The sequence below is a fragment of the Perissodus microlepis genome, chromosome 15 (assembly GCF_051167445.1).
Source record: "Perissodus microlepis isolate ML-2025 ecotype Zambia chromosome 15, ASM5116744v1, whole genome shotgun sequence".
NCBI lineage: Eukaryota > Metazoa > Chordata > Actinopteri > Cichliformes > Cichlidae > Perissodus > Perissodus microlepis.
Window position 1 is genome coordinate 20,351,348 of NC_140475.1, and position 26,329 is coordinate 20,377,676.

Sequence of the window (26,329 nt, forward strand, 5' to 3'; positions counted from 1 at the left end):
AGTGACTTGGATTACTTTACATTAGTAGAATATGAATTCCTTGAATTTTCTTTACTCCTTTGTAAATGCCAGGATGGTTGGTATTGCAGCTCCTCTAAAAGAAACGGCCGGAGCAGGCTAAATATCGGGATACTGACGCGCAGCAATAAACACAAAATGCACTTCTGAGCCATTTGTTCTGTTTATTCAACCATTACTGTCTTTTTCCTTTAAGGGAAAGAAAATAACTTCCAGGTGAAGCATGGAAACACTCAAAACCTAAAATATGATCCCAGCTCTATAATGCACTACCCGCTGTAAGTTGAAGTCATCCTTATTTCATGATTTCCAAAGTACTTGAAACAGACTCCAGACCCCCACCCCATCTCTGTCTTGCAGGTCTCGCTTCAGTACAAATGGAAATCCAATTGTTGCCTAAGCAGAGTGGTGTGGAGATAGGTCAGAGGACACATCTGAGCCAGCTGGACATAGAAAGATTGAATAAACTCTACCGCTGTGGTAAATGTTGAAACTAAATAAACTGCATGTTTCATTTTATAACAGTTACATGTTCAATTGACAGTAAATGTGGCACAAACTACAGACAAAAGCAACCCCGAAATTTCTTCTTCCACATAAGATGACATCTACTGGTTAACCTGCAGTCTGCTGAAATTAAAATTGAATAAAAAAAAATCTATTCTAAGATGGGTGTGTCTTTTTTATTTATTTGTATGCACAGTTACCCTATTTGTGATATTCACAAGTGTTGTATTCTGTGGAGAAACTACGCCACGTACTGGACACTGGAGGAATAAAAATTGGCAGAGAAGCGACACAATATTCACATGTATCTGTGTGTTGCAATAACTTTTGTTGCCACCATGGTCGTCTTCTTATGAACAACAGAAACACTACAGTAGCATCATGCCACATGCTAGAATTAAAAGATGAAATTTGTAAAAGCAGAAGGGGCAAGCAAAAAAGTTTAGAGAGATTCAGACTCAATATTGACATTTGAAAAGCTGTATATGATGATCAGTCATGACTCGACATCGAGTGATGGAGGTATTGTGGGGAAGTTTGTCCAGTCTGAAAAGGAGACTGTGTAATATGAACATAGACATCCAGTGCTGTATTCTAAATGTACTTCATATATCCACAACGATCAACAGTAGCAGGCTGAGAGTCTAGTTTGGTCTGTAGGAGGAGCTAAGAGAACAGGAAGCCTGTTGGTATTAAGCTGTGGGTAACGTGATCAGAGAAGAAAGACTTTTGCATCCTACCTTTCATTTATCTGTCAGGAAACAACGGCTTTTAAAGTCAACTCAGTTTAAAGGTAAGCTCAGTCTCTTTCATTTTTTGTAAATTTGACATTTATATTCCATTTTCATCCATTAGTGCATTTTCTTTAAGCAGTGCAGATGAAGACTTTCTTGCATTTTGTCCTTTGCTGCAAAAATTGTGAGGAAATATCCTTGCCACTGTTTTTGTTTTGTGTGAGAAGAAGCAATCATATGTTCAAATGTTTTTGAGAGGTTTTCAAAGTCTGGAATGCAGCATTGTCCCCCTTTTAAATAGGAGCCTATTGGTAAGCTGGCATACTGGAGCTTCAGTCTGATCCCTCTTTCTTGGCAGACGGTGGACAAAGTGTCGGTTTTGTTTGGGCTTCTCAGATTTAGCGTGTAAATGCTTTGGATTACACACAAGGTGCTGAGTGTCCAGCCAAGAGATAAACTGTTAAGTGGCAGCTCAACGTTGTTTGAAACCTTTGAACTGTAGTTGAATTTTGCCTGGAAGATGCAAAAAGGATGTGGAAATTTTCCCACTCAAAATCTAGTAATTCTCACTGGTGTGCCTGTGATCAGTGTATGTGTGTGTGTGTGTATATATATATATATATATATATATACACACACACACACAAACACACATACATATATATATATATATATATATATATATATATATATATATATATATATATATATATATATATATATATAGTATATATATAATATATACATATATATAATATATAATATATATATAATATATAAAAAAATACAAGGTGTTCCACGCTGTGGAACACCTTGTATTTTTTTAATAATACTTTGCACTGTAGCCACTGGAACTTGAAAACATTTAGATATGGCCTTGTAGCCCCTTCCTGACTTGTGAACAGCCACAATGCAAAGCCGCAGGTCCTCCCTGAGCTTCTTTGTCCTAGCCATGACTGTCCACAAGCCAAATGCAGAGAACTGCTCTTTTTCACCTGTTGAACTGTTTAAAACAGCTATTCCCAATTAATCAGGGTATTTAGGATGCTTTAGAACATCTTGGATTTTTTTGGAATAATATAGAACTTTGGATTTTCCCAGAGACTGTGACTGTGAATTTTGGACATGACACTTTTTGATGAAATGTAAATAAAACTTTCTGGAAAGCTTAAACTGTTAGTGTTTTAGGAAAACAGTTCTATTTTTTTTAGGTTCTCTTATGTTTTTGCGATGCATATACAGGATGTTGTTTTTTTGGATGATATCAGTGCACATTTTATGGTCTGCCAATATTTGATAAAGTGATGACTATTTCTCCTATATGCCGCTTTATCATGCTAAATTTCCTTTTACATCACACCATATCCTCCAATTTTATAAATGCTAAAATGCTAATGTAACTTAGGTTATTAAATTAAGTTACAATAAAATTCTGACATTATTCTGTTGTATCTATAGTGGATGATGCTGCATGGCTGCATCCTTGGTGTTCAGACTGCACGACAGAGGCCCCGAGCTGGTGAGGGAGGTGCTTCTGGAGCGAGGGTGGGAGGAGTATAATGAAGGAGAGCGTGAGGAGGAAGACTGGAACCTTTACTGGAGAGGCTCTTTATTTCAGACCTCACAATATCACAACCTGCTGCCGTGGCAACGCCTCAACCACCATCCTAAAACTGTTGGCATCACACGCAAGGTGCATGTCTACATAGATTTTTTTTAAACTTCATGTTTTGGAATGACAGACGTATTACCAGAAAAAGAAACTGTTCATTTGAATCTCATTCCTACGTCGAGAAACGTAAACAACTCTCGTACAACAAAACTCAGCTCTTGAGCTGTTTAAAAATTTTTGTGTCAGTGCTTGAAATGTTGGAAAAGCACAAAGCATAACTTCTGGGATTCACACATCTACAACCAGTTCAACTAACACGCATGATTTTGGACCAGGAAATTTAAACCTAGAACCTTCCTGCAGTGAGGGTCCGTGGTAATTACTCTACCACTGTGCCATCCGGGCAGGAATGCAAAATATTAAAGAAAAAAAATTGTAAATGAATGATTAGTAGACTCTGACTACTTGTACATACGCTCACTTCATCTGAAACTTCAACCAAGTGTAATAGTATTTACATGAGAACAACAGGGAAGAGCATAATAGGTCCGTTTGAAATGTACTTTTTGTCGTTACCCTCTGCTGATTAAACTTTTATCACCAGGGGTCAGCATTATACCAGTGTTTGAGTTTCAGACGTGCTGTTCTCTTTGATATTTCTTATTTTCCCTGCCCTTATTTCCTGAACAGGCTTCGTCTTTTTTGGTGGCAAATGCAATTAACAACATTCTTAATGACTTTCCTTGTTAAATATGGGTTGTATTGATTCACTTTCTCATGATCCTGTGGTGCAAAGTGGTAATCTACTGCCCTTTGACTTCAACTTCTAAAATATCTTCAGCACACCACATAAATGTTTGTGATATAAAGTCAGTGGTTGTCTCCTCACATTCTGTTGATAGTTTTAGTTAATTTGGGAAGATTTTACATCATTTTTAACAAAGTAATTTTTAAAAAGAAAACCTGAATTTATACCAAATGAATTATTTGCATTTCTTTCGGATTTCTTTAGGATTTCTTGGCACGCAACCTGAGGAGAATGAAAGCAACATTTGGTTCAGCTCTCTATGACTTCAGTCCCACCACTTTCATCCTCCCCAATGACTACACCTGCTTCCTGGCTGAGTACAACAGACTGCGTCTGGCCAGAGGAACATCGATCTACTGGATAGTTAAGCCTGTGGATCTCTCCAGAGGCCGAGGGATCTTCATTTTCGAGGATATTAAGGACTTGGTTTATGATTGCTCTGTTGTCATTCAGAGGTACATTAGCAGCTCTCTGCTGATCTCCGGCTACAAGTTTGACTTGAGGATTTACGTGTGTGTGAAGAGCTTTCATCCACTGACTGTGTACATTCATCAAGAAGGCCTGGTGCGTTTTGCCACTGAAAAGTTCAACCTGTCATCTCTGCATAACCTCTATGCTCACCTCACTAACACCAGCATCAACAAGTTCGGTCCCTTCTACAAAACTGAAAAAGGAAGAGTGGGCCGGGGATGTAAGTGGACCATGAGCAAATTCAGACATTTTCTCCACAGTCAACAGATCAACGAGCTGCTTCTGTGGCAGAGGATCAACAACATCGTCACTCTGACCCTCCTCGCCATTGCTACATCAGTGCCCTCCTGTCCTAACTGTGTGGAGTTGTTTGGATTTGACATCCTCATAGATGCCAAGTTTAAGCCCTGGCTGCTGGAGGTCAACTACAGCCCTGCACTCACACTGGACTGCCAAGCTGATATTTCAGTGAAGAAAAAGCTAGTCAGTGATGTCATTGATATGATGAACTACACATCGACCGACAGCTTAAGAGACAGAGCTTATCGGAAACATAGGTACAAGCAACCTTGTTTTAAGGCGAACCACCCGTCTGCACCTGTGCTCTCAACGTTAAACCATCAGAAGAAAAAGAGAGGTAACAAGGGCTCGCACACTCAAATTCTCCCTCTGCTAAAAACGTCTCATCAGCCTGAAAAGACAAAACGGGGTAAGCTTAAACAGCGTGACCTTGAAGCCAACTACCAAAGATGCCTTCCCCCTTTTGAATTATCGAAGATACATGAAGCTAGATGCAGAATAATTAACACCAGTACTATCAAACTCCACACCAACCAGACCCAAAACCCGACACTGGGCCAGGATTCAAGGACAAATGAGTCAGCGTTGAACAGACAGTCTCGTCAGCCTCTTGTATCGTACCTCATGAACAACGGGTCTCTTTACAGGTCTGATGTTACAAACCATGACAACACTGAAACAGAAGCTGAGAGGCAGTGCTCAGGAGAGACAGACGTTTCCTCTTTGACACCTGACACCCAGGAGAGTGAGGAAGCATTCACACGGCCTGCTGCGTCCTGGAAGCTCCCAAACATTTACAGGTACTGTAAATTTGCAAAATGTCAAAGAAGAACAAATCGTTGGTTTTAAAAGTGGAAAGTTTGACCTATTACTGTTACTTAAATTACTTCTGACTTGGAATATTTTACAATTTTGGTGAAAATTGCATTTTTATGCCTTGAAATTCATAAAACTGAAGCCAGTTTGAGAACCTTTAAAAAGGGATGACAATTGACTCTTTTCAAACGTTCACAGCACAAAGCCAGTTCGGATCACTGCGGAGAAAACCACAGGGAATGGACAAAATATTCCACCAGTGAAGGTTGGAGACTTCATAAGGACGTTTCCATTTAACAGGGCTACTCTGAAAGCCTCGCAGCACGAACTGGACATAAGGACAGTCCTACAGGAGATTCAGAGCCTAACTGGTCAGTTGGTTTCGGGCAAAGGACACAAGATGAAGAGCAGAAGAGAAGAGAAGGTGACGGCAGATAAGGATGCTGATACTGACTTTGATTCGCTGTTGTGGGGACCAAAAGATCCTCCACTGATCAGCCAATGCTTCAAATCAACTTAACCTGTGGCATACTCTAGCTGGTGTAAATGAATACTGCATGGTGCTTTTCTACTGTTTTCTTTAGGGTTGGAGGCTCTGATAGGCTGTTTTTTTTTCAGGGTTGGTTTGTTTATTTGACCTAACACATCATTAGTGAGGATCCTACAGCCCTTTGTGTAGCTTGCATGAGAACATATTTCATTTATATGTTAAATATGATAAAATTTGCTGGTAAATTGAGTTTCTTTATATGCTGTAGTCAATGTTATAACACACGACCCACACGAAAACCTGTGGTTGTTAAAGAAAAATGTAGACAAACAGTATCTGCGATTGATTGTTTTTATGATTATAAAAAAGCGTTATTGGTTAGTAGTGGACTTTGACAGACTCACACGTGAACACACATTTTAATAGGCTGTGAGACAGTGACTCTTTTCTAATTAAAGTAGTTAATGTACACATTTTTGTCGTGTGGCTCTGAAATGTACTGTGGCTCTTTAAGTTGTAACTCAGTGTTTGAAACTTTGAAAACATCTATTAGAAAGAGGGGATTTGCCATGAACTCTGCTGCTCTCACGCATCTGATCTGGTTCTGCACAAAACTGGTGAAAATGTGGACTTCTATGGAGATCACTAAGGCTCCAAAAGTTCTACAAAGTTGCCAGATGGACAGGTATATAGCATTAAAGCTGAGTGGAACAGTGGTTAGCACTATTGCCTCACAGCAAGAAGGACCTGGGTTTGACTCTACCATAGGGCTGGGCCATATCATACCGTTCACGGTAATACCGGTATAATGTTGGGCAACGTAAGAAAATGAAATATCGCAATAGAATATGGGTAAAACACGCCTGCGCAGTGCCTTTGTTTTCATACGCACATGGCGAAAAAGGCACGGCGGCGTATTGTGTGTGTATAACCTCTTTTTAAGTTTTGTGGATATCATACATGGTTATGCTGAGGATATGTCGGCCAATTTCCACTGGAAATGCCTTTTGGTTAAACTGTCAGCAAGGAATTTGCGCTGTTACATTTTTATATAACTTTAATGCAAAAAACAGCTGCTTGTTTAAGTGAAAATACATTGATGGGGTTTTTTTTTGCACTAATAAAATTGTGGAGTTGTAAAGCATTTTGTCTAGTGTCAATTATATCGTCAGTTATATCATTATCGCAAATTTTCAAATCTATATCGTGATAAATATTTTTGGTCATATCGCCCTGCTCTACTCTACCATCTGGCTGGAAACTTTCTGTGTAGAGTTTGCTTGTTGTCATAATAATGAGTTACAACTCAATGCAAAGCTTCAAATATCAGAAGGAAACTGTATGTGTAGGTGATATTTCTCTGGTTTACTCTATAAAGCAGAAAACAATAAATGTTAAGGCCCAGATATGACCCACATCTGCCTTGACTCGCCACGTGACTAACAGTGTGTCTGGTTGCCACAGCTCCACCTTACATATGCTAGCTGTTACGTGTGTGTCACGATCAGCTCTACACACAGACTGTATATAAAAGACAGATGCAGCCATCGTGAGGTCAATCACTGGGTTAGTTAAACCCCATTTATGAAGCCTTCGGCCGAGTTTTTTCACAATCAACTAGGTTCGCTTTTTGAACGCAAACATAATGGACACAGGAGGGGAAGATCTGATGTATTAGTTTGAAATGTTAGTTTAAATGTTAGTCAACTGACTTATTTACACTATGCTGCTGCAATTTGTTGATTTTTTTTAAATCATGTTTTTATGCTCCATGTGAGGAACTAATGCACTTTGGGAAGTAAAAATCAAGTTTGTGCAGCGACTGAACTGGCACAGGGAACATATCAGTTTGCACCACATGAACTTATAATGAGGTCAGTCAGTGCTTTGACATCAACTTTTGTCCTTTCACATAAATTATTGCTGGGGTGCTTAATAACCACTTAACAGTCCTTTGTATACCTGGATAATTTGATACTGACAAGATTTGCACTGCAGACACAAAGGTGGACTCTAGAATTTCTGTACAATAGAAACAAGTTGTAAAGAGGGGAAAAAAACATTAAAACAAGTATATTCAGCAACATGAGACACACTTGGAATCTATTATTGCGTATCTCAGTCCATTTCCTGTCTTCCATGGCATGTTAGGCATACTTACTCAAATAATAAATGCTTAATATATTTCTGAGATGTAAAATTGTCTTTCCAGTAAATCTCTCTTTATCAGAGAAAGTGGCATCAGCAGAGGGCAGCGTGGAGAATAGTCATAACAACACAAGTGAGTCCTTCTCTGTCTCTGTAGAGTACATGAATGTCTGAAAGGCACCAATAAAACAGTACCACAGAAGCCACAATGTCATTTGTTCAGTTAATAGCTGGTTAAGAAAAAAGTGACCTCAAAGCACAGCTTGTCTGAGTGGCTATCTACTGTTTTGGTGTTGATTTTTAGGGTTTGCAATGCCAGGAATAAAAACCACTTATAAGAACTTTCATTTCTTATCTGACATTTAAATATGATTAATACTATGAATTCTTAAATTGTTCCATTTGTTGTTGGGAACACATGCAAAATGCCTCAGTATGCATGAATTTTACACAAGACACAGACATCAACAAAGATATCTGAACTACAGTCATTTCTCTCTGAAAAAGCACTTGGTGAAGGTGAGAACAGGCACAAAAGCACAATATGTAAGCAGAGAGATGTTACAGCACTGATAATCCAATCATGCTTTTGCTTGCTGAGATCAGAAACTATTTAAAGCCCTGTAGTGTGAGATTCTTTTTAATCTCCTTTTTTGTGAGATGAACGCCTCACAAACGGAGCAGAAAGGTCGGCCTTATATGGCGAGTTTGTTGCGGTGCTGATTGTGCAAATGAGTGAATGTGCATGAGCTTTTGATCAGGTGGCTCTAATCAAGTTCAACAATCTGAAGAGGTGAATCTAAAGGTGATTATTGCTTGTGGCTGCTTGTCCATGAAATTCTTTCAGCTCTATGGGTAAATTCTGACATGCTGCAGATTGTTGCAAATGGTGCTGTTGCACTCGTGCACGTGCACAGTAGATTCAGACCAGTTTAAACTGTGTGGAAACATAAATATCTGTGGTCCAGCAGCCTGCTACGTACTACTCTGCTAATTACTTGTGGTTGTCTGTATATAGTTTCTCTTTCCTGCTTGCTCGACATTCACAATGTGCTGTAATGGGCTCAACCAGATATGTTGATCATGCTGCTGAAGCCTTAATGTGGAATTTTGCCATCCAAAGGAAATCTTTTGAGGCTAATTTATCAAACTTTGAGTGGTTTTTAAAAATTCTTTTTTCAAACTGATGCTCACCGGTCAGCAAGGCATGCTTTTAGAAGGATTTTTGGTTAAATTCATAGTGAGCAGTGAGGATGAGACACAGTTGACAGGTGAAAAATTAAAGAAAGAAACTGAACTTTTGGCCCGTATACTGAGCTTTGTATTGCTATAGTTTATGACACTATTTTGTCAGAAAATATTTCATTTCAGATAAGCAACAATAGTTCACAGTTCTGGATACTCAAAAACTGTTTCGAATGTGATACATTTACATCAGACAAAGTCACAGACTGTATTTTACTTTACAGTCTGCTGTATGCCAGTCTGCATACAGTAGTTGACGGGGCAGTACATAATCTGACCACTAGTCAGCAGTGTGGCATAACAGAGTTTTCTAATTAGGGCAGTTTTCACTCAGCAGCTGCCATTTGATTACAAACTGTCTCTCTGTTTAAACTGCTGCTGAAGAGCCTCCACCTGCTGCCTGTGGACCTGCGCACCCACACGCACCCACACGCGCACACACACACACACAGAAATACATGCACAGTCACAAGACAAACATACAGTGTAAACTTGTTAAAACATGTACAGGAGCACTGTGTGTGACTAATATGTGGACTTCAAGAAGTACAAGCGTATTTGTAAATGTTTGTGCAGATTTACGCCATGCTGTGTCTAACTGCCGCTTTACGTCACACCGTGAGTACCAGTTTGAATTGCTACAAGGCTGCTGCATCATTTCTTCACTCAGATTTTTGGTGGGTTTTTGAGGTCAGGCCTCTGCAGGTTGCTAATTTTTATTTTCAATAAATAAATGAAATGACAATTTTATCAAACAATTTTTATCAAACAATCAAACTGTTTTCTTCTTTTTGTTTCTAAAACCTTACCCATTTCATATCAGTATGGATACCCAACATGATTTTATTTTTCTCATTTAGATCTCATGTGTTTTCAGAGTGTTCCTTTAATTTCTTTGGGGAAGTATGTATTGAGCCAAGATTTAAACATGTGCCTCCAGGTGTTTAGGGTGGATACCAAACCATATCCAAGCCAAACGTAGATCTGTCCAACGTGTTCAGTATCCTGCCTGATGTCTCCTCTCAGTAGGAGGAACACTTGTCAGAAATCTGAATCACACTGGCTGGCTCTTTTTAACAAAAAGGGTAACCTCTCCTCAGTATTACCATTTGGCCAGTAAGTGGTGTCACTTGATGAGTCATGAGAGCGACTCCTTTACAAAAATCAAGACTGTCATTTTTTTAAACTCTCCAACAAGGGAAATGACTGCACAAGAACCAAAACTGTGGTTGTCTTCATGCATGCTCAGTCATCCAACTAAGTAAATCCTAAAAGGTTGATTCTGTTCATCTGAACGTAGCGTTTTCAATGGGAGAAAATTTTCATCAGTCATCCAAGGACTTCTTCAGCCTCAGCTGACAGCAGGTTTCCTCAACCTCATAAACAGTAAATTGCACAATAACTGAAACTAGCTCACTGAATGAACAGTGGGCTGGGAGGTCAGTTCCTTGATCATTAATATGCAAATTGTCATGACCGTTGATCAACAGTCACTGATAAAAGCCTATCAATCAATGGCCATTGATCAAGGAACAATGATCAATGGCCATGAGTACCATTCACAGAGAGTTGGGGAATGGCTGCAATCACAGCATTGTAAGATGGTGAAAGATGTACCCTTAGGCCCCCCTTGATTCAGAGATGGTCTTTCCCTTTTCACGTAAATGGCCTTCTTGACTCCGCGCTTAAACCAGTGTTCCTCCCTGTCCAGGATGTGTGCATCCTCATCATCATTCATTGGCCTGTAGGTGTAAATAGACCGCAGAGTCCTGGCCTGACGAGGTAGCTTTTCTGTGTTGTACCATAGGCTTCACCAGAGGTTGTTTGGTTTCCCCGATGTATAAATCCTGGCAATCCTCCTGGCACTTAACAGCGTACACTATGTTACTCTGTTTGTGTCGGGGGACCCGATCCTTGGGGTGAACAAATTTTTGACGCAGCGTGTTTTGGGTTTTAAAAGCCACAGAGACGTGGTATTTAGAAAAAATGTGTCTCAACTGTTCCGATACTCCTGACACATACGAGATCCCTACAGGTTTTCGCTTAGGCAGTGGTTGTCCTTCTCTCCTGGATCGGCTAGAGCTTTCTTTAGGTGCCTTCCAAGCTTTGACAAAGCTTTAATGAATCATTTCAATGTAAGCAGCTATCTCCTGGAAGTTTTCAGTCTTTTGAATATGTGGCTTTACAGCTGAAGGCCCCATCCAAAGTTGTGTTTCTTAATGTTTACAGGCCTCCCAAATACTGCACAGACTTTTTTAATGACCTCAGTGAACTGCTGTCTGTGATCTGTGTTGATTTCGACTGTGTAATTATTGTTGGGGATTTTAACATCCATGTGGACAACCCTCAGGACAAAGGGACTAAAGACCTGAGTAACACTCTGGGCAACTTTGGGCTGACTCAGCATGTAACAGAGGCCACACATAATAGAGGACACACTCTTGACCTACTGATCTCCAAGGGCCTGAGCATTTCAAAGCTTACTGTGTCTGATGTGGGCCTGTCTGATCATTACTGTGTTTTCTTTGAAAGTAAAATTTCAGCCCACACAAATATGTCAACAGCAGTGATCACAAATTGGTGTATAACTGAAAACAGTAGTGAGATCTTTAACCAGGTCTTCCCATTAACACCTGACCTGTCCAGAGGTTCAGTCAATGCGCTCGTCAATAGCTTCAGTGCTAAAATGTTAAATGTTATGGACACTATTGCTCCCATTAAGGTGAAGGTTATCTCTGGAAGGAAGAAGTCTCCATGGAGAAACTCCACACTGGTGAAAAATGAAAAAAGAGAGTGTAGGAAAGCTGAGCACAGATGGAGAAAAACAAACCTCCAGGTTCATTATGACATCTATAAAGAGAAACGTTACAATTATAATTTACAACTGAGGAGTGCAAGGAGGTCCTACTTCTCTGACATCATCACCAAAAACAGTCATAATGCTCGGGTCTTATTTGCTACAGTTGACAGGCTAACAAACCCTCCTGTGTCAGTGGCAGCTGAACTTTATTCGACCATGGCCTGCAATGACTTTGCCAAATTCTTCACAGACAAAATCCAAAAGATTAGACAAGTAATTGGTACATCAACAGCAGATTCAGGATATGTACTGTGTCCACCGAAAAATAGTTTAAACACCATGAAACAGTTTCACCACATTAACAGCAAAGACCTGGAGGACATCTTAGGTCAACTGAACTCCTCCTCTTGCTGTTTAGATGTCCTGCCAACAAGTTTTTTCAAAAAGGTCTCAAAGACTTTGGAGTCAGACCTGTTACAGATCGTCAACCTTTCTTTAATGTCAGGTGTGTTTCCAGAACCACTAAAAACTGCTGTAATTAAAACTATGCCGAAAAAGGACAATCTTGACAAGACACAAATGAACAACTACAGGCCGATCTCAAATCTCCCATTTCTAAGTAAGATCATTGAAAAAGTAGTTTCTCAACAGCTCAATTACTTCTTAACACAGAATAACTGCTATGATGCCTTCCAGTCAGGTTTTAGACAGAACCACAGCACTGAAACCGCTCTGACCAAAGTGTTTAATGACATATGTCTGAATACAGACAGTGGAAAAATGTCAGTCTTAGTTTTACTGGATCTCAGTGCAGCATTTGATACAGTTGACCACAACATATTACTCAAACGACTGAAGAACTGGGCAGGTCTTTCAGGAACTGCACTAAACTGGTTCAAAACAGGAAATACTTTGTATCAATAGGTAACTTCACATCTGAGCAGACAAGTATCACATGTGGAGTTCCCCAAGGTTCCATCTTGGGACCCCTTCTGTTTAACATTTACATGCTCCCACTGGCACAGATTATAAAGAACAACAAAATAAACTATCACAGCTATGCAGATGACACACAAATATATATCACAATGTCACCAGGAGACCGAGGCCCTGTACAGGCTCTTGGTAAATGCATTGAGTAAATTAATGACTGGTTGTGCCACAATTTTCTCCAGCTAAACAAAAACAAAACTAAAGTAATAGTCTTTGGAGCCAAAGAAAAATGATTACAGGTCACCAAAAAACTTCAATCTATACACCTAAAAACCACCAACCAGGCGAGAAATTTGGGTGTAGTGATGGACGCAGTTTGACTGTTTTTCTAAACTTAGAACAACACAGTCAGCTTACTATCACCTCAAGAATATTTAAAGGATAAAAGATCTGATGTCTCAACAGGACCTGGAAAAACTAGTCCATGCATTCATCTTTAGTAGGCTTGATTACTGTAACAGCATCTTTACAGGTCTACCTAAATAATCAGTCAGACAACTACAGCTCATTCAGAACTCTGCTGCTCGAGTCCTCACTAAGACCAAAAAAGTGGATCACATCAGTCCAGTTCTGAGGTCTTTACACTGGCTGCCTGTCCGTCGGAGGATAGACTTTAAAGTTCTGATGCTGGTCTATAAAGCTCTGAATGGTTTAGGACCAAAATACATCAGTGACCTCCTGACCCAGTATGGACCTTCCAGATCCCTCAGGTCATCTGGATCCGGTTTTTTATCAGTTCCCAGAGTCAGAACCAGACACGGAGAAGCTGCATTCAGCTTTTATGCTCCACATATCTGGGACAAACTTCCAGAAAGCCTCAGATCAGCTGAAACACTCAGTTTATTTAAATCCAGGTTGAAGACTCACCTGTTCTCAGCTGCATTTGAATAAAGCAGCAAATCCACACTGTTTTACTTTTAAGCTTAAATTTTAAAACTTACTCTTTTTTTTCCATTTTAAATCATGCTTTTTATTTGTTTCTGTTTTTTAATGTCTCTGTAAAGCACTTTGAATCACCTTGCTGTTGAATTGTGCTATATAAATAAACTTGCCTTGCCTTTGACAAAGTTCTAGCTGGGATAACCACATTTATTCAGGGCCTTCTTGATGTGATGTTCTTCTGTTTTCCAGGCCGCTGTCTCTGTGGGGATGGTGTTCGCTCTATGTTGTAGTGTCCTAATAAAACCCAGTTTGTGCTCCAGTGGGAGATGACAGTCAAACCTTAAATACTGATCCGTATGCGTAGGTTTACGGTACACATCAGCTTTTAGATGTCCCCCATTACTGATGGAGATCTCACAGTCTAAGAAGGCTAACCTGCCACTTTTCATATCCTTCCTGGTGAATTTGATGTGTTGGTCCACCAAGTTAATGTGATCTGTGAATTGTGGTACGTCCTGAGATTTGATTTTCACACAGGTGTCATCCACATACCTGAACCAATGACTTGGTGGTGTTCCAGGGTAGGATAGCAAAGCCATCTTTTCCATTTCGTCATTGTACAAGTTGGCCACAATGGGTGAAACTGGGGAACCCATGGCACACCCATGTTTCTGCTGTTAGTACTGACCCTTGTATGTGAAGTAGGTGGAATTACGACACAGTTCCAAAGCAAACACACTTGGTCGATGCTGAGAGTGGTCCTGTTGCTGAGGTTGGGGTCATCCTGTAATCTTTTTACGAACTATCTCCAACCCTTCCATGACTGGAACGCAAGTGAAGAGAGATGTAACATCGTACAAGACCATTGTCTCATCTGCCTCCATAATGACATCTCTCACCATCTTAACAAATTCTAAGGTGTTCTGGATGTGGTGTTCAGAGCTGTCTACCAACGGGTTGAGGATCGAAGCCAGAAACTTTGAGATGTTATAGGTAACCGAGTTGATCATACAGACAATAGGTCTTAAAGGTGCACCCTGTTTAATGGTAAAATGGTAAATGGCCTGTATTTGTATAGTGCTTTACTTAGTCCCTATGGACCCCAAAGCGCTTTACACTACATTCAGTCATCCACCCATTCACACACACATTCACACACTGGTGATGGCAAGCTGCATTGTAGCCACAGTTGCCCTGGGGCGCACTGACAGAGGCGACGCTGCCAGACACTGGCGCCACCAGGCCCTCTGACCACCACCAGTAGGGAACAGGTGAAGTGTCTTGCCCAAGGACACAACGACCGAGACTGTCGGAGCCAGGGCTTGGACCGGCAACCTTCTGATTACAAGACGAACTGCCAACTCTTGAACCACGGTCGACACTCTGTTTATGTATCTTTGGTAAACCATACAGACTTGGTGTAGATTTCCCTGGGTATAGCCTATGGTATGAGGTCCGGTCGATAGCATTGTCTTGTTCTAACTGCTTCAGACAGTAGCTGTGTCCCAAAACATAGGCCGCATCCTTTGGAGGACCCGGGCTTCACGGTCTACATGGCCGGGTCCTTCAAAGGCTGAGTAGGCCGGAAGTGCGAGGCTGTGAAATGGGACAGTATTGCCTTCAGATTTGCATCACCAGCTGTCTCGGACTCTCGGTGGATTTTAATAAACTCAGCCATCTGCTCCTTGCTATCTACAATATAACAGGACACTGCCGTAAATTCTCAACCATCTCACACTTCTGTTTAATCAGTTTTCTGTTTGAAGTTTATTCAGCTGTGTGAAAACCCCGGAGGAACCAACCCGATGGATTAATAAAGTTTTATTTAATCTAATCTAATCTAATAACTTTGATCTCAGCCAAACCGATTTACTCTGGAACAAATAAAACACTGGAAAAAAAAGCTAAATAATAACATTTCTAAGTCTGAGTGACTTATATATGATGTTTAACCTGAGTAGCGAAAGACCGTGGGGGTCTGAAAACGATGAAGCTGGAAGTCCGCTGTTTTCGCCGGCTTGAGTGACTGTTGAACCCCCCGGCTAGCTATCGAGCAGGTGGGTAACAGACGTCTCCGAAAACGTCGGAGCACTTTTGCAAATATGTGATGTCTTGATAAACCAAGCAGATATTTGAAGTTTACACGGTTACTTTCTCCCCTGAAAATATGTTAACAATTTATTTTGTGACCCAGAAAGATTAATAAGAGTAATATTAAAGTTAGCAGCGGCCGCCATTGTTAGAAACTGGAATTGGCTGGGCCCTGCTATGAATTCTGGGATATGGCGGACCACGAAGGATACACCCGACCCATCCTTCAAATCTGGGGAAAAGGAGGACGCATTTGTCTGCCGGATTCGGAGGAGTCGACGAATTGGGACAACCTTCGCCGCATCGCTGTGACGTAATTGGCCTTCAAATGCGGCCACAGGAGGATGCAGCCTACGTTTTGGGACACAGCTAGTCTATCACCCTCTTCCTGTAACCACTTCCTGGGTCTTGTTTCAGGGGCTCATAAGTATTTTTGTCACTGAGCAGTGAAAAATTTTTCTCATTATAGTCTTTCTGGTTTAGCAAAACCATGCGCCTACTCTTGTCTACCGGAAGGATGATAATGTTATTGTCATTACTAAGTGATGTGAGTGCCTTCCGCTCCTCCATACTTATGTTGGATACTGGGGGCTTTGCATTACTGAGACAGGCAGAAAACTTTGTCTGTAGTTGCTCTGCTTCCATGTCTGCAATGTTGGTGTTTCGAATTGTTGTTTCTGTAGCTGTGATCAGTTCCAGTTGCACGATTTGTCTCTGCATCACAGCAAAGTTCAACCCTTTTGCAAGGATGTTTTCTCTGCTTGGGTGAGCTGTCTGTCAGATAAATTTTTCACCCACTGGTCCACATCCTCGGTGTGGCATCCTTCTTCTCCTCTGGCCGCTGAGGACACTGTGTCTGTATCTTCCTGTGGTTTCTGACGCACAACAAGTAAGTCAAACTTCCTTTGTTGCCTGGTCTTAGACTGTCCTGTCTGTCAGGAAGCTGGTGATCCACCGACAGGTAGCTGGTGACACGCTGTGCTGGGAGAGTTTGAAGGAGAGAAGTTCAGGCACAATGGTATTAAATGCCAAACTAAAGTCCACAAACAGGACCCTGGCACAAGTTCCCTGGGCAGTCAAGATGTTGGTGGATGTAATGCAGTCCCATGTTCACTGCATCATCCACCGACCTGTTTGCCTGGTAGGCAAACTCCTTCAGCTTCTGGGAGTAGATCCTTTTAGCCGCTTTGATTTCCCTGGTCAGTGTGCTCCTGGCTTGCTCTTACAGGGCCCTGTTACCGCTTCTGTAGGCGTCCTCCTTGGCCTTATGAAGATGTTGGAGTTTAGGAGTGAAATGTGGTTTATTGTTGTTGTATGTGCAAAAGGTCTTGGTTGGCACACACACATCTTCACAAAAACTGATATATGATGTCACAGTGTTCATCAGCTCATCCAGATTCTCAGATGCAGCTTCAAAATCAGTCCAATCAGTGCAATCAAAACAGTCCTGCAGTTCCTGCTTTGCTGCGCTAGTCCACTTCTTCACAGTTTTGACTATAGACTTGGCACGTTTTAGTTATTGCCTATAAACTGGAATAAGATGGACCAGGCAGTGATCAGAATGTCCCAAAGCTGCCTGGGGGACAGAGCAATAGGCATCTTTTAATGTAGTGTAACAGTGGTCCAGTGTGATGTTGTCCCTGGTGGGGCAGTCTATATGCTGTCTATATTTAGGAAGTTCGTGGTTTAGATTTGCTCTGTTAAAATCCCCAAGGACAATTGTAAAGGAATTGGGGGATTTTCTTTCCAGGGTGGTAATCTGGTCAGCCAGCTCGCACAGTGCGTTGTTCGGGTTGGCCTGAGAAGGGATGTAAACTCCAACAAGTATGAAGGAAGAAAACTCCTACGGTGAATAAAATGGTTTGCAGTTGACGAAAAAAGTTTTCAGGTTTGGGCCGGAGTATTTCTGTAACACTGTGACAGCAGTACACCAACCTTCGTTAATCTAGAAGCAGACTTCACCACCCCTTGTTTTCCCTGAGAGCTCCGTTTTGCGGTCTGCCCGGTGAAGTTGGAAGCCTGGCACATTTGAGACAGCGTCTGGGATTCGTTCATTGAGCCAGGTTTCAGTAAAGCACAGGGCAGCAGATCATGCAAAGTCCTTGTTAGCCCGGTTTAAAAGCAGTAATTCATCCACTTTGTTTGGAAGAGAGCAGAGATTCGCAAGATGAATGGAGGGGAGTGCCGTGTGGAATGCCAACGTAATTTCACCAGTGCACCAGCACGGGTCCCCCTGTCTGCGTCTACTTCGAGCGCCACAGAGAGCTGCTGTGCCTTGACTAAAATCTCAGAAAAACTTTCCAGGTTTATGAAAAAAGGATAAGAACTATTTTGAGATGACTGTCTGATGTTTAGCAGTTGATCTCTGGAAAAAAAGTGAGTGACCAAATGTACGGAATATAAACAAAACCAAGGAAAGTGCAAGAGAGCGCAGTACCAAGGCTGCCATCTGTGGCGCCATTTTGATTCAGACCATGATGTTTTTAGCAATGTGAGATATGAACTTATTAACAGTCTTGAATTTTTTATTATATTCGGAAAATGTTGTGGTTTGAGGAAAGATAAATAATATTTCAGATTTAAAAACCTCTCTCTGACGACTTCCTGATGAGTCAAGAGTTAAAGCTCACTTTGTGTTCTCCCAGGATCCTGTGATAGTAAATGACATGAACAGTCAATTACCAGCAGCTGTTGCTTTGTAATACTTTAAGGCTGATAAAGCTTTGAGGCTTTAGAAGCGACAGCACCTCCAGACAGACATAATATTTTGAGTGTCAGGGATAAGTTCACCTGCAACCTGCAATCACATCTCTATTAAAATCACTGACAGCTACAATTTTATTATACCAAGAGGCTGTTTGCTTGGACTAAATCTTTGCCTGTCACATAAGAATTGCTGTTACCACGCCTACTTACACTAAATTTCAAAACTGCTATGTTAATTATCTCCAGTCTGACAGGCAGCAACTTGTCCAGCTAAGTACCAACAGCTGAAAACGCACAAAGTAATCATCAGTAGATAAGACTGCAGACTAATGCCAGAATATAATTTAATATCAATACTCAGTTATTTCAAATAAACACAGAAAACCAATTACAAACAGATGGTCTTTGACAGGTAAAATGAGGATTAGTCATCAGTGGTAATTTCCCAAACGAAAGGAAGTGAACTATCAGCTTCCACATTATTGTCATATTTTTAACTCTTGCACTGAAAAACTAAATTTAATGTGAAAGAGCTGTTGAGGTACAGAGATCCTTAATGCAATCGACCATGCAACATCAGTGGTACCAATTCTCCAACCCACACACTGAAGGAGTGAGCAGGGTTCACTGCTCAAAGAATACTAAAATTAGCTTTTCATCAATGCAGGATAGTAAATAATTATTGAGGTATGCCTCAGATATACTGCAGTTTCACAAGGTTCCCCTCTGTTATGCATCAAAAGGCCATACAAGGTGTTTCAAAAGCCAAGCGGGAGAGTTGGTGTTGTGAAACAGGCTTCTTTAACCAATGTGGAGCAGTTTGTTAAGCAATGCTGCAGAATAGCTGTCAATCCAATAGTTTGTGGCGTAAAGAATGTACAGGTGTAGTTTCATTCATTTAACCAAGAATTTTACATGCCAACAAAAACTAATAATTGCAGCATTGTTAAAAGCTACTTTAGTGTATAACAATGTTATATATATATATAAAAATATATCATTAGTTGTATCATTTTCCTGAGTCTACAATAAACTGCCCTTTTGAGTTGATTCCTGTGTTGCGAATCCTGCATTTTGAGTCCTCACCTCCTGCCTGCACACAGCGATTCCTGACATCCACGCTTTGTGTTTACGTCCCTTTTGCGCTAGATTCTGAAGCGGCAGGTTTTATCTCTCTCCAAACAATATTGACTGAACCAGCAGCAAAAGAAGATCCAAACTAGGCTTCACATTTCGCTTCACATAAACATCGTCATGAATTCCCTCTTACTTTTACTGATTTGCTTCCAGCACAATAAAATCTCACTTCAGGCACATCTCTCTCTCTCTGTCTCTCTCACTCTCTCTCTCTCAGTATACTTCAAGAACAGCTTCCAATTTAAAAATCTCTGTTTTCTGCATTATTTGCTTGCTTATTACGCACAAATCTACCGTTGTTTACAGCACTGTCGGCAGCTGTCTTTTTTTTCCCCTTTTACTTCTGAAAAGAAAGCCTAATTTGTGCTGTTCAATAGGCTACTGAACAAACTGAAACTTTTTAAAATTATGTAAAATTGCAAAATGATTAGCTGTGTCTCTAATAAAACCTCTGTAACTTTGCTCTGCTTCGCTTCAGCAGCATCAAGTAATGTTCATCAAATCAAATCGAATCGTGGATCGAATCGATTCGGGACCTTGTGAATCGGAATAGAATCGATTCTAGAAATCAGTGACGATACCCAGCCCTACAAGGCAGCTCTCTTTTTTGTTACTATGTGACCTGCAAGTCTGCAACAGTCTCTCACATGGGACAGAAGTGGCAGGACTAATCAAATACTTGCGGGCCAGGACAGTCAGCTGTGGGTGGGTCTCTGCTCGACTGGATTCTGCTCTGTACAAATTCAGGGCCCTTTTACACAGGGCTTCCTCATCTGAATCAAAGTCTGAAGACAATGAAGAGAGGAGGAGGCTCTTTGTCTTTGTAGGTTCCTTTGTGGTGGCATCTTTACACTGTACCTGCAGCAGGGCCTCAAGGCTGCTCCAAACCTCTTCTCGCTCTCCTCTTGCAAGACACTTTAAATCAGGGGTCTCAAACTCATCATTCGTCATTAGTAAGACTCTATAGCAGGGGTAGGCAACTCCAGGCCTCAAGTGCCGGTGTCCTGCAGGTTTTAGACATCACCCTGTGTCAACACACCTGAATCAAATCATTAGTTCATTCTCAGGCCTCTGGAGAACTTCAAGACATGTTGAGGAGGTAATTTAGCCGTTTGAATCAGCTGTGTTGGATCAAGGACACATCTAAAACCTGCAGGACACCGGCACTCAAGGCCTGGAGTTGCCTACCCCTGCTCTATAGCAACGGTTCCCAACTGTTTTTCCACCACGACTGGTTTAATGTCAGACAATATTTTCACGGACCGGCCTTTAAGGTGTCGCGGATAAAGCCAACAAAATAAAATGATATGACCAAGACAAAAACTGTGGCATTTTGTAAATATAATAATAAATGCAAATTTACTGTGTTATTGTGTAACTTTATTAGCAGCGTCCTCCTGAAATGCGCCAACAACATTGAGAGTAACATCCTCCTCTCTGCCCCTTAATGCTCTCTGGACGCTATGGTAATGCGTAAATATTTCTTTCAAAATAAGATACACAGCTACAACACGGGAAAAGACCCAGGGAAACCAAGTTAACGATAAAAACCTTGGAAACCAGTACCCCGGTACCGCTGCTCTATAGAACTCGACTGCATGCTGAGGTGGCAATTCAGCCATTTGATTCATGTTACAGCAGCTCATGAGTAAATGAAAATGGTGCAATAAAAGCTCTTTTAGAAGTAAATTTTTCCAAACATTAACATTTACTTAAATTTACTGGAGTAGAGTTAGGGGCTGCCACTTCAGCATGCAGGGTTAACTCTGGTTTTTCTGTTCTGAAAAAGGCCTTTTTCAGGGAACACAAAAAACAATTGGGTTAACAATTTAAAGCTGTTCTGCAGCAATGGTGGTTGACCGAGCCTTAAAAGCTGGTGCTACTAATTCCTACAGGTGTTCCAAATTGCCTGGATTACTCTGCCTGCATAAAAGTAGTGTTGGAACACACCTTGGTACCATATGTTTGTGAGCACCAGTAGAACAGTATTGTACTGCAGAAAGTAGTGTGATGCTACAAAAACGGTGAGAATAAGGCAATTAACAATGGAAGAGAGAAAGACCCTCATAACATTTAAAAATTTAGGTCTTTCTTCCACAGAAATTGCAAAGAAAGTCAAGGTGTCACTGAGTAGAGTTTCCTTCACAATCAAAAGCACTCAGAAACTGGGGCAAACTGTGACAGGAAGAGGTCTGGCAGACCCAAAGCCACAGTTGAATCAGAGGACAGGTTTCTGAGAGTTAAAGGCTTACGTGATAGGCAGCTCACAGGACAACCATTTCAAGCACAGCCTTAATAGTGGTCGTAGTAAGCAAGTCTCAGTTTCAACTGTGAAGAGAAGACTTTGAGCTGCAGGTTTGACAGGATGAGTTGCAGCAAGAAAGCCATTGCTAAGATGTCAGAATAAGACAAAGAGGCTTGCCTGGGCCATGAAACACTGTCATTGGACTACTGAAGACTAGAAGAAGGTATTATGGACCGATGAATCATAATTTGAAATCTTCGGTTCACCACTCAGGATCTTTGAATGCCATCGAGTATCAAAGGGATGGTTCCACAGTGTGTGGCATCAACTGTCAAACATGGAGGAGGAAGTTTGATGGTCTGGGGCTGTTTTGCTGAATCCAAGGTCGGTGACTTGTACAGTGTGAGAGGCACCCTGAATCCTACCTTAGTTATGTTGTAATAGGTGTAGGCTGCTGGGGGATTCCCATCATGCAGTATTTCTTCTTTAGTCACCTTTCTCACTATGTGTTAATAGACCTTTCTGCATTGAATCATACTTGCTATTAATCTCTGACTCTCTTCCACAGCTCATCTTTTGTCCTCTCTTCCTTCTCTCACCCCAACCGGTTGCGGCAGATGGCCCCGCCCCTCCCTGAGCCTGGTTTTGCCGGAGGTTTCTTCCTGTTAAAAGGGAGTTTTTCCTTCCCACTGTTGCCAAAGTGCTTGCTCATAGGGGGCCATATGATTGTTGGGGTTTTCTCTATATGTATTATTGTAGGGTCTACCTGACAATATAAAGCACCTTGAGGCGACTGTTGTTGTGATTTGGCGCTGTATAAATAAAATTCTGTGGAGGTAAGCATCAACGACACAGAGCTCTCAGTTCTCACTCCTTCTTTATTCGTCTCCAACATCAACTGCGCATATCGCGCCACAAAACACAGGAACACACTTCCTATACACTGGGTGTGAGTGGAGCCCTCTAGTGGTCCACCACACATGCCCCCCCCGAACACCCAGCAGAACTAGTCCAGGACCCGGGGCTTAAGCAAACGGGCAGAACGGCTGAACCGGGGGGGTGGGGAACTGACAGAGGGCAACCCAGCCCGGGAGCAAGGCTGGCACTGGCGGTCAGAAAAAGCTGCAGACGACTCGGACGCCGTTGATTTTGGGCCGCTCCTGGGGGAAAAAACAGAATCCATCAGCCCGGTGGCAGGTGGGTGGCCGCGGCGAGGGGCCTGGGCCGGGACCACCTGATCCTCTTGCATAACATGTGCAGGCTTAAGTCTGTCAACAGAGACAACCTCCTGCCGACCGCCAAAGTCCAAAATGAAATGTTTGTTGCCTGGTTTAAGAACCCTGTATGGCCCGTCATATGGTGGATGCAGCGGAGTCCTATGGGCATCGTGCCTGACGAAAACGAAACGAGCAGAGTCCAACGAACTCGGAACAAAAGTGTCAGGCAGGCAGTGGTGCACAGGACCAGGAACAGGAAATGAGTCTCTTGGGGGACGAAAAGGCAACAAAGAGGTATCGAAACATGGGGGAGGGCTCTCAGGTAAGAATTCCCCGGGGACTTGGAGAGGCTGGCCAAGGACCAGTTCAGCCGGGGAAACCCCGAGGTCTTCTTTAACCGCGCTACGCAATCCCAGCAAAACCCACGGAAGACGGTCGACCCAGTCGCCACTTGTTAAGTTAGCCTGGAGCGCGGCCTTAAGTGACCGGTGAAACCGTTCGCACATCCCATTAGCTTGTAGGTGGTATGCTGTGGTGCGGTGGACCTTGACCCCCAGGCCGTCAGCCATAGCAGACCAAAGCTCAGAAACAAACTGGGGGCCCCTGTCCGAGGTAATGTCAGCAGGGGGACCGAAACGTGAAACCCACGTTGACAAAAATGCCCTGGCCACCGTCACCGCTGTCGTGGACGCCAGGGGTACCGCCTCCGGCCACCTGGTCGTGCGGTCCACTACAGTCAAAAGGTGCGTGAAACCCTGTGACTGCGGCAAGGGACCAACCAGGTCCACATGAACGTGATCGAAACGCCTACCCGGGACACGGAAAGGTTCGAGGGGTGCCTGTGTGTGCCGGTGGATTTTCGAGCATTGGCATGGGATACAAACCACCGCCCATTCTTTCACCGTCTTGCGAAGGCCCGGCCAAACAAACCTGGCGCTGACCAGCTTGACCGAGGCCCGGACGCCGGGATGAGAGAGGGCATGCACCGAGTCAAAAACACGACGATGCCACGAAAGGGGAACCACTGGGCGGGGGCGGCCGGTGGAAACGTCGCAAAGAAGGTGCGGACCGCCGTCCCACACCGGGGTGTCCTCCAGCACGAGGCCCGTTTTTGTTGACCGAAGGGCAAGGACGTCCGGGTCAGCACGTTGCTCGGCGGCCATGGCAGCGTAGTCGACGCCGACATACACCGGAGAAACCAACACACGTGAGAGACAGTCAGCGACGTGATTGGACTTACCAGCCACATGCTGAATGTCTGTGGTAAACTCTGAAATGGCCGCCAACTGGCGCTGCTGGCGTGCGCTCCATGGGTCAGAGACCTTGGACATCGCAAAAGTCAAAGGTTTGTGGTCAACGTACGCAGTAAAGTTGCGACCCTCGAGGAAAAAATGAAAATGTCGTGTCGCGAGGTGTAGGGCCAGCAACTCCAGCATCCCGGAGCGTACGACTGAAAAAGGCGAGCGGTTGCCAGAGACCTGAAACCCGCTGTTCCAACACCCCACCTACTGCCACGTCGGACGCGTCGGTGGTCAACGCGATCTCCGCCGACGGAAGCGGGTGGGCCAGCAGGGCGGCGTCAGCCAGCGCAGACTTGGCAGCGGAAAACGCATGGACGCGTTCCGGCAGCCAGTCAACCGGATCTTTGGCCGTTTTACCTTTTAAGGCAGCATAGAGTGGCTGTAGCAGGTGGGCAGCTCTGGGGAGAAAGCGGTTGTAAAAATGTATCATCCCCAAGAACTCCTGCAAGTCAATTTTAGAAAAAATCGACGTTCCGGCGAGATTGGCAGAAAAATCCTGAATGTGGGGGATGGGGTAACGGTCATTCTCCGTGGCATTATTTAAACAGCGGAAATCTCCGCATGGCCGCCACCGACCGTCCGATTTGGGCACCATGTGAAGCGGAGAGGCCCATGCACTGTTCGAACACTGTACAATGCCAAGGCGCTCCATGGCTGCAAACTCTTCCCGAGCGACGGACAGTTTCGCGGGATCGAGGCGGCGCTCGCGCGCGAACACCGGGGGCCCGACCGTGGGAATATAATGCTCAACCCCATGCTTCGTTACCGTGCTAGAGAAATTAGGGACAGACAGCGATGGAAACTCTAAAAGCAAACGCTGAAAAGCATCCCCGGAGGTCACTACATTAGCCCGAATCAGGGGCTCGGCGGCCCGAGTAAAACAGGGTAGCGAAGAAAACGAGAGAGCATCGATTAAACGTCTGTTAGCAACATCGACAAGCAGTCCATGAGCACACAGGAAATCAGCACCTAAAATAGGTACAGAGCTAGCGGCAACAACAAAGTTCCACTGGAAATCCCGGCCATGAAAACAAACAGTCACCAACCGTTCCCCAAACGTTTTGATGGGAGAGCCATTAGCTGCAATGAGCTGCGGCCCACAGTTCGCTGCTAGTCCGTCGGCAGCGGTAGGGGGAAGGAGGCTCTTCTGGGAGCCGGAGTCCACGAGAAAACGTCTCCCGGAGCGCAAGTCCTCTATGAAGAGCAGCCTTTCTGTATTGCCAGCGGTCGCGGCTGCTACGGCGCGCTGGTGGGTCCGTTTCCCTGGGCCGTGAAAGCGCAAGGCGGCAGGCAGCGACGCGCTCTGTCGCCAAAACGCTGATGGTAGAAACATATGCTCTTTCCGCGGTGCCGGCGTGTAGCAATCCCTGCCGTCAGCAAGGGGGCGGATGCTCCGGGGGAGGCAGGTGGAGGCGTGGAAGGTGCCGCCGGCGAGTCTGTAGCCAGGGCGTGAACGTCGAAAGTGCGGCTAGCCAGGAGAATGCGATCCGCTTCTTCAGCCAGGGAGCGATAATCCTTCGCAGGCAGAAGCGGGGAGTTTGCGAGGACAGCTCTCACGGCGGCCGGTAGTTGGCGCAGGAAGAGGTGGGCGAAGAGGAAACCACCGTCATCCGGCCCGAGCAACGATAGCATGTTCTCCATGAGCTCGAGCGCGGTACCGCCACCCAAGCCTGACAGGTTGAGGAGCTTTTCGGCTCGTTCAGCGTCGGAGAGGGCATAGCGCCGAAGGAGCAGCTCCTTGAGGGCGGCGTATTTCCCTTGGGCGGGTGGGTCCCGGAGGAGCGTCATGGCGCAACGGGTGGCCAGCG

General features: G+C 43.5%; 1 protein-coding gene across 1 annotated transcript; it reads left to right on the top strand.

Moving 5' to 3' along the window:
* Positions 1-1,234: 1,234 nt before the first annotated feature.
* Positions 1,235-6,877, top strand: ttll2 (tubulin tyrosine ligase-like family, member 2). Its single transcript, XM_084953756.1, has 4 exons — positions 1,235-1,318; positions 2,718-2,952; positions 3,884-5,250; positions 5,465-6,877. Exons 2-4 carry the CDS (start codon positions 2,731-2,733, stop codon positions 5,784-5,786), a joined length of 1,911 nt encoding a protein of 636 aa, XP_084809882.1. The 5' UTR covers positions 1,235-1,318; positions 2,718-2,730; the 3' UTR covers positions 5,787-6,877.
* Positions 6,878-26,329: the final 19,452 nt, after the last annotated feature.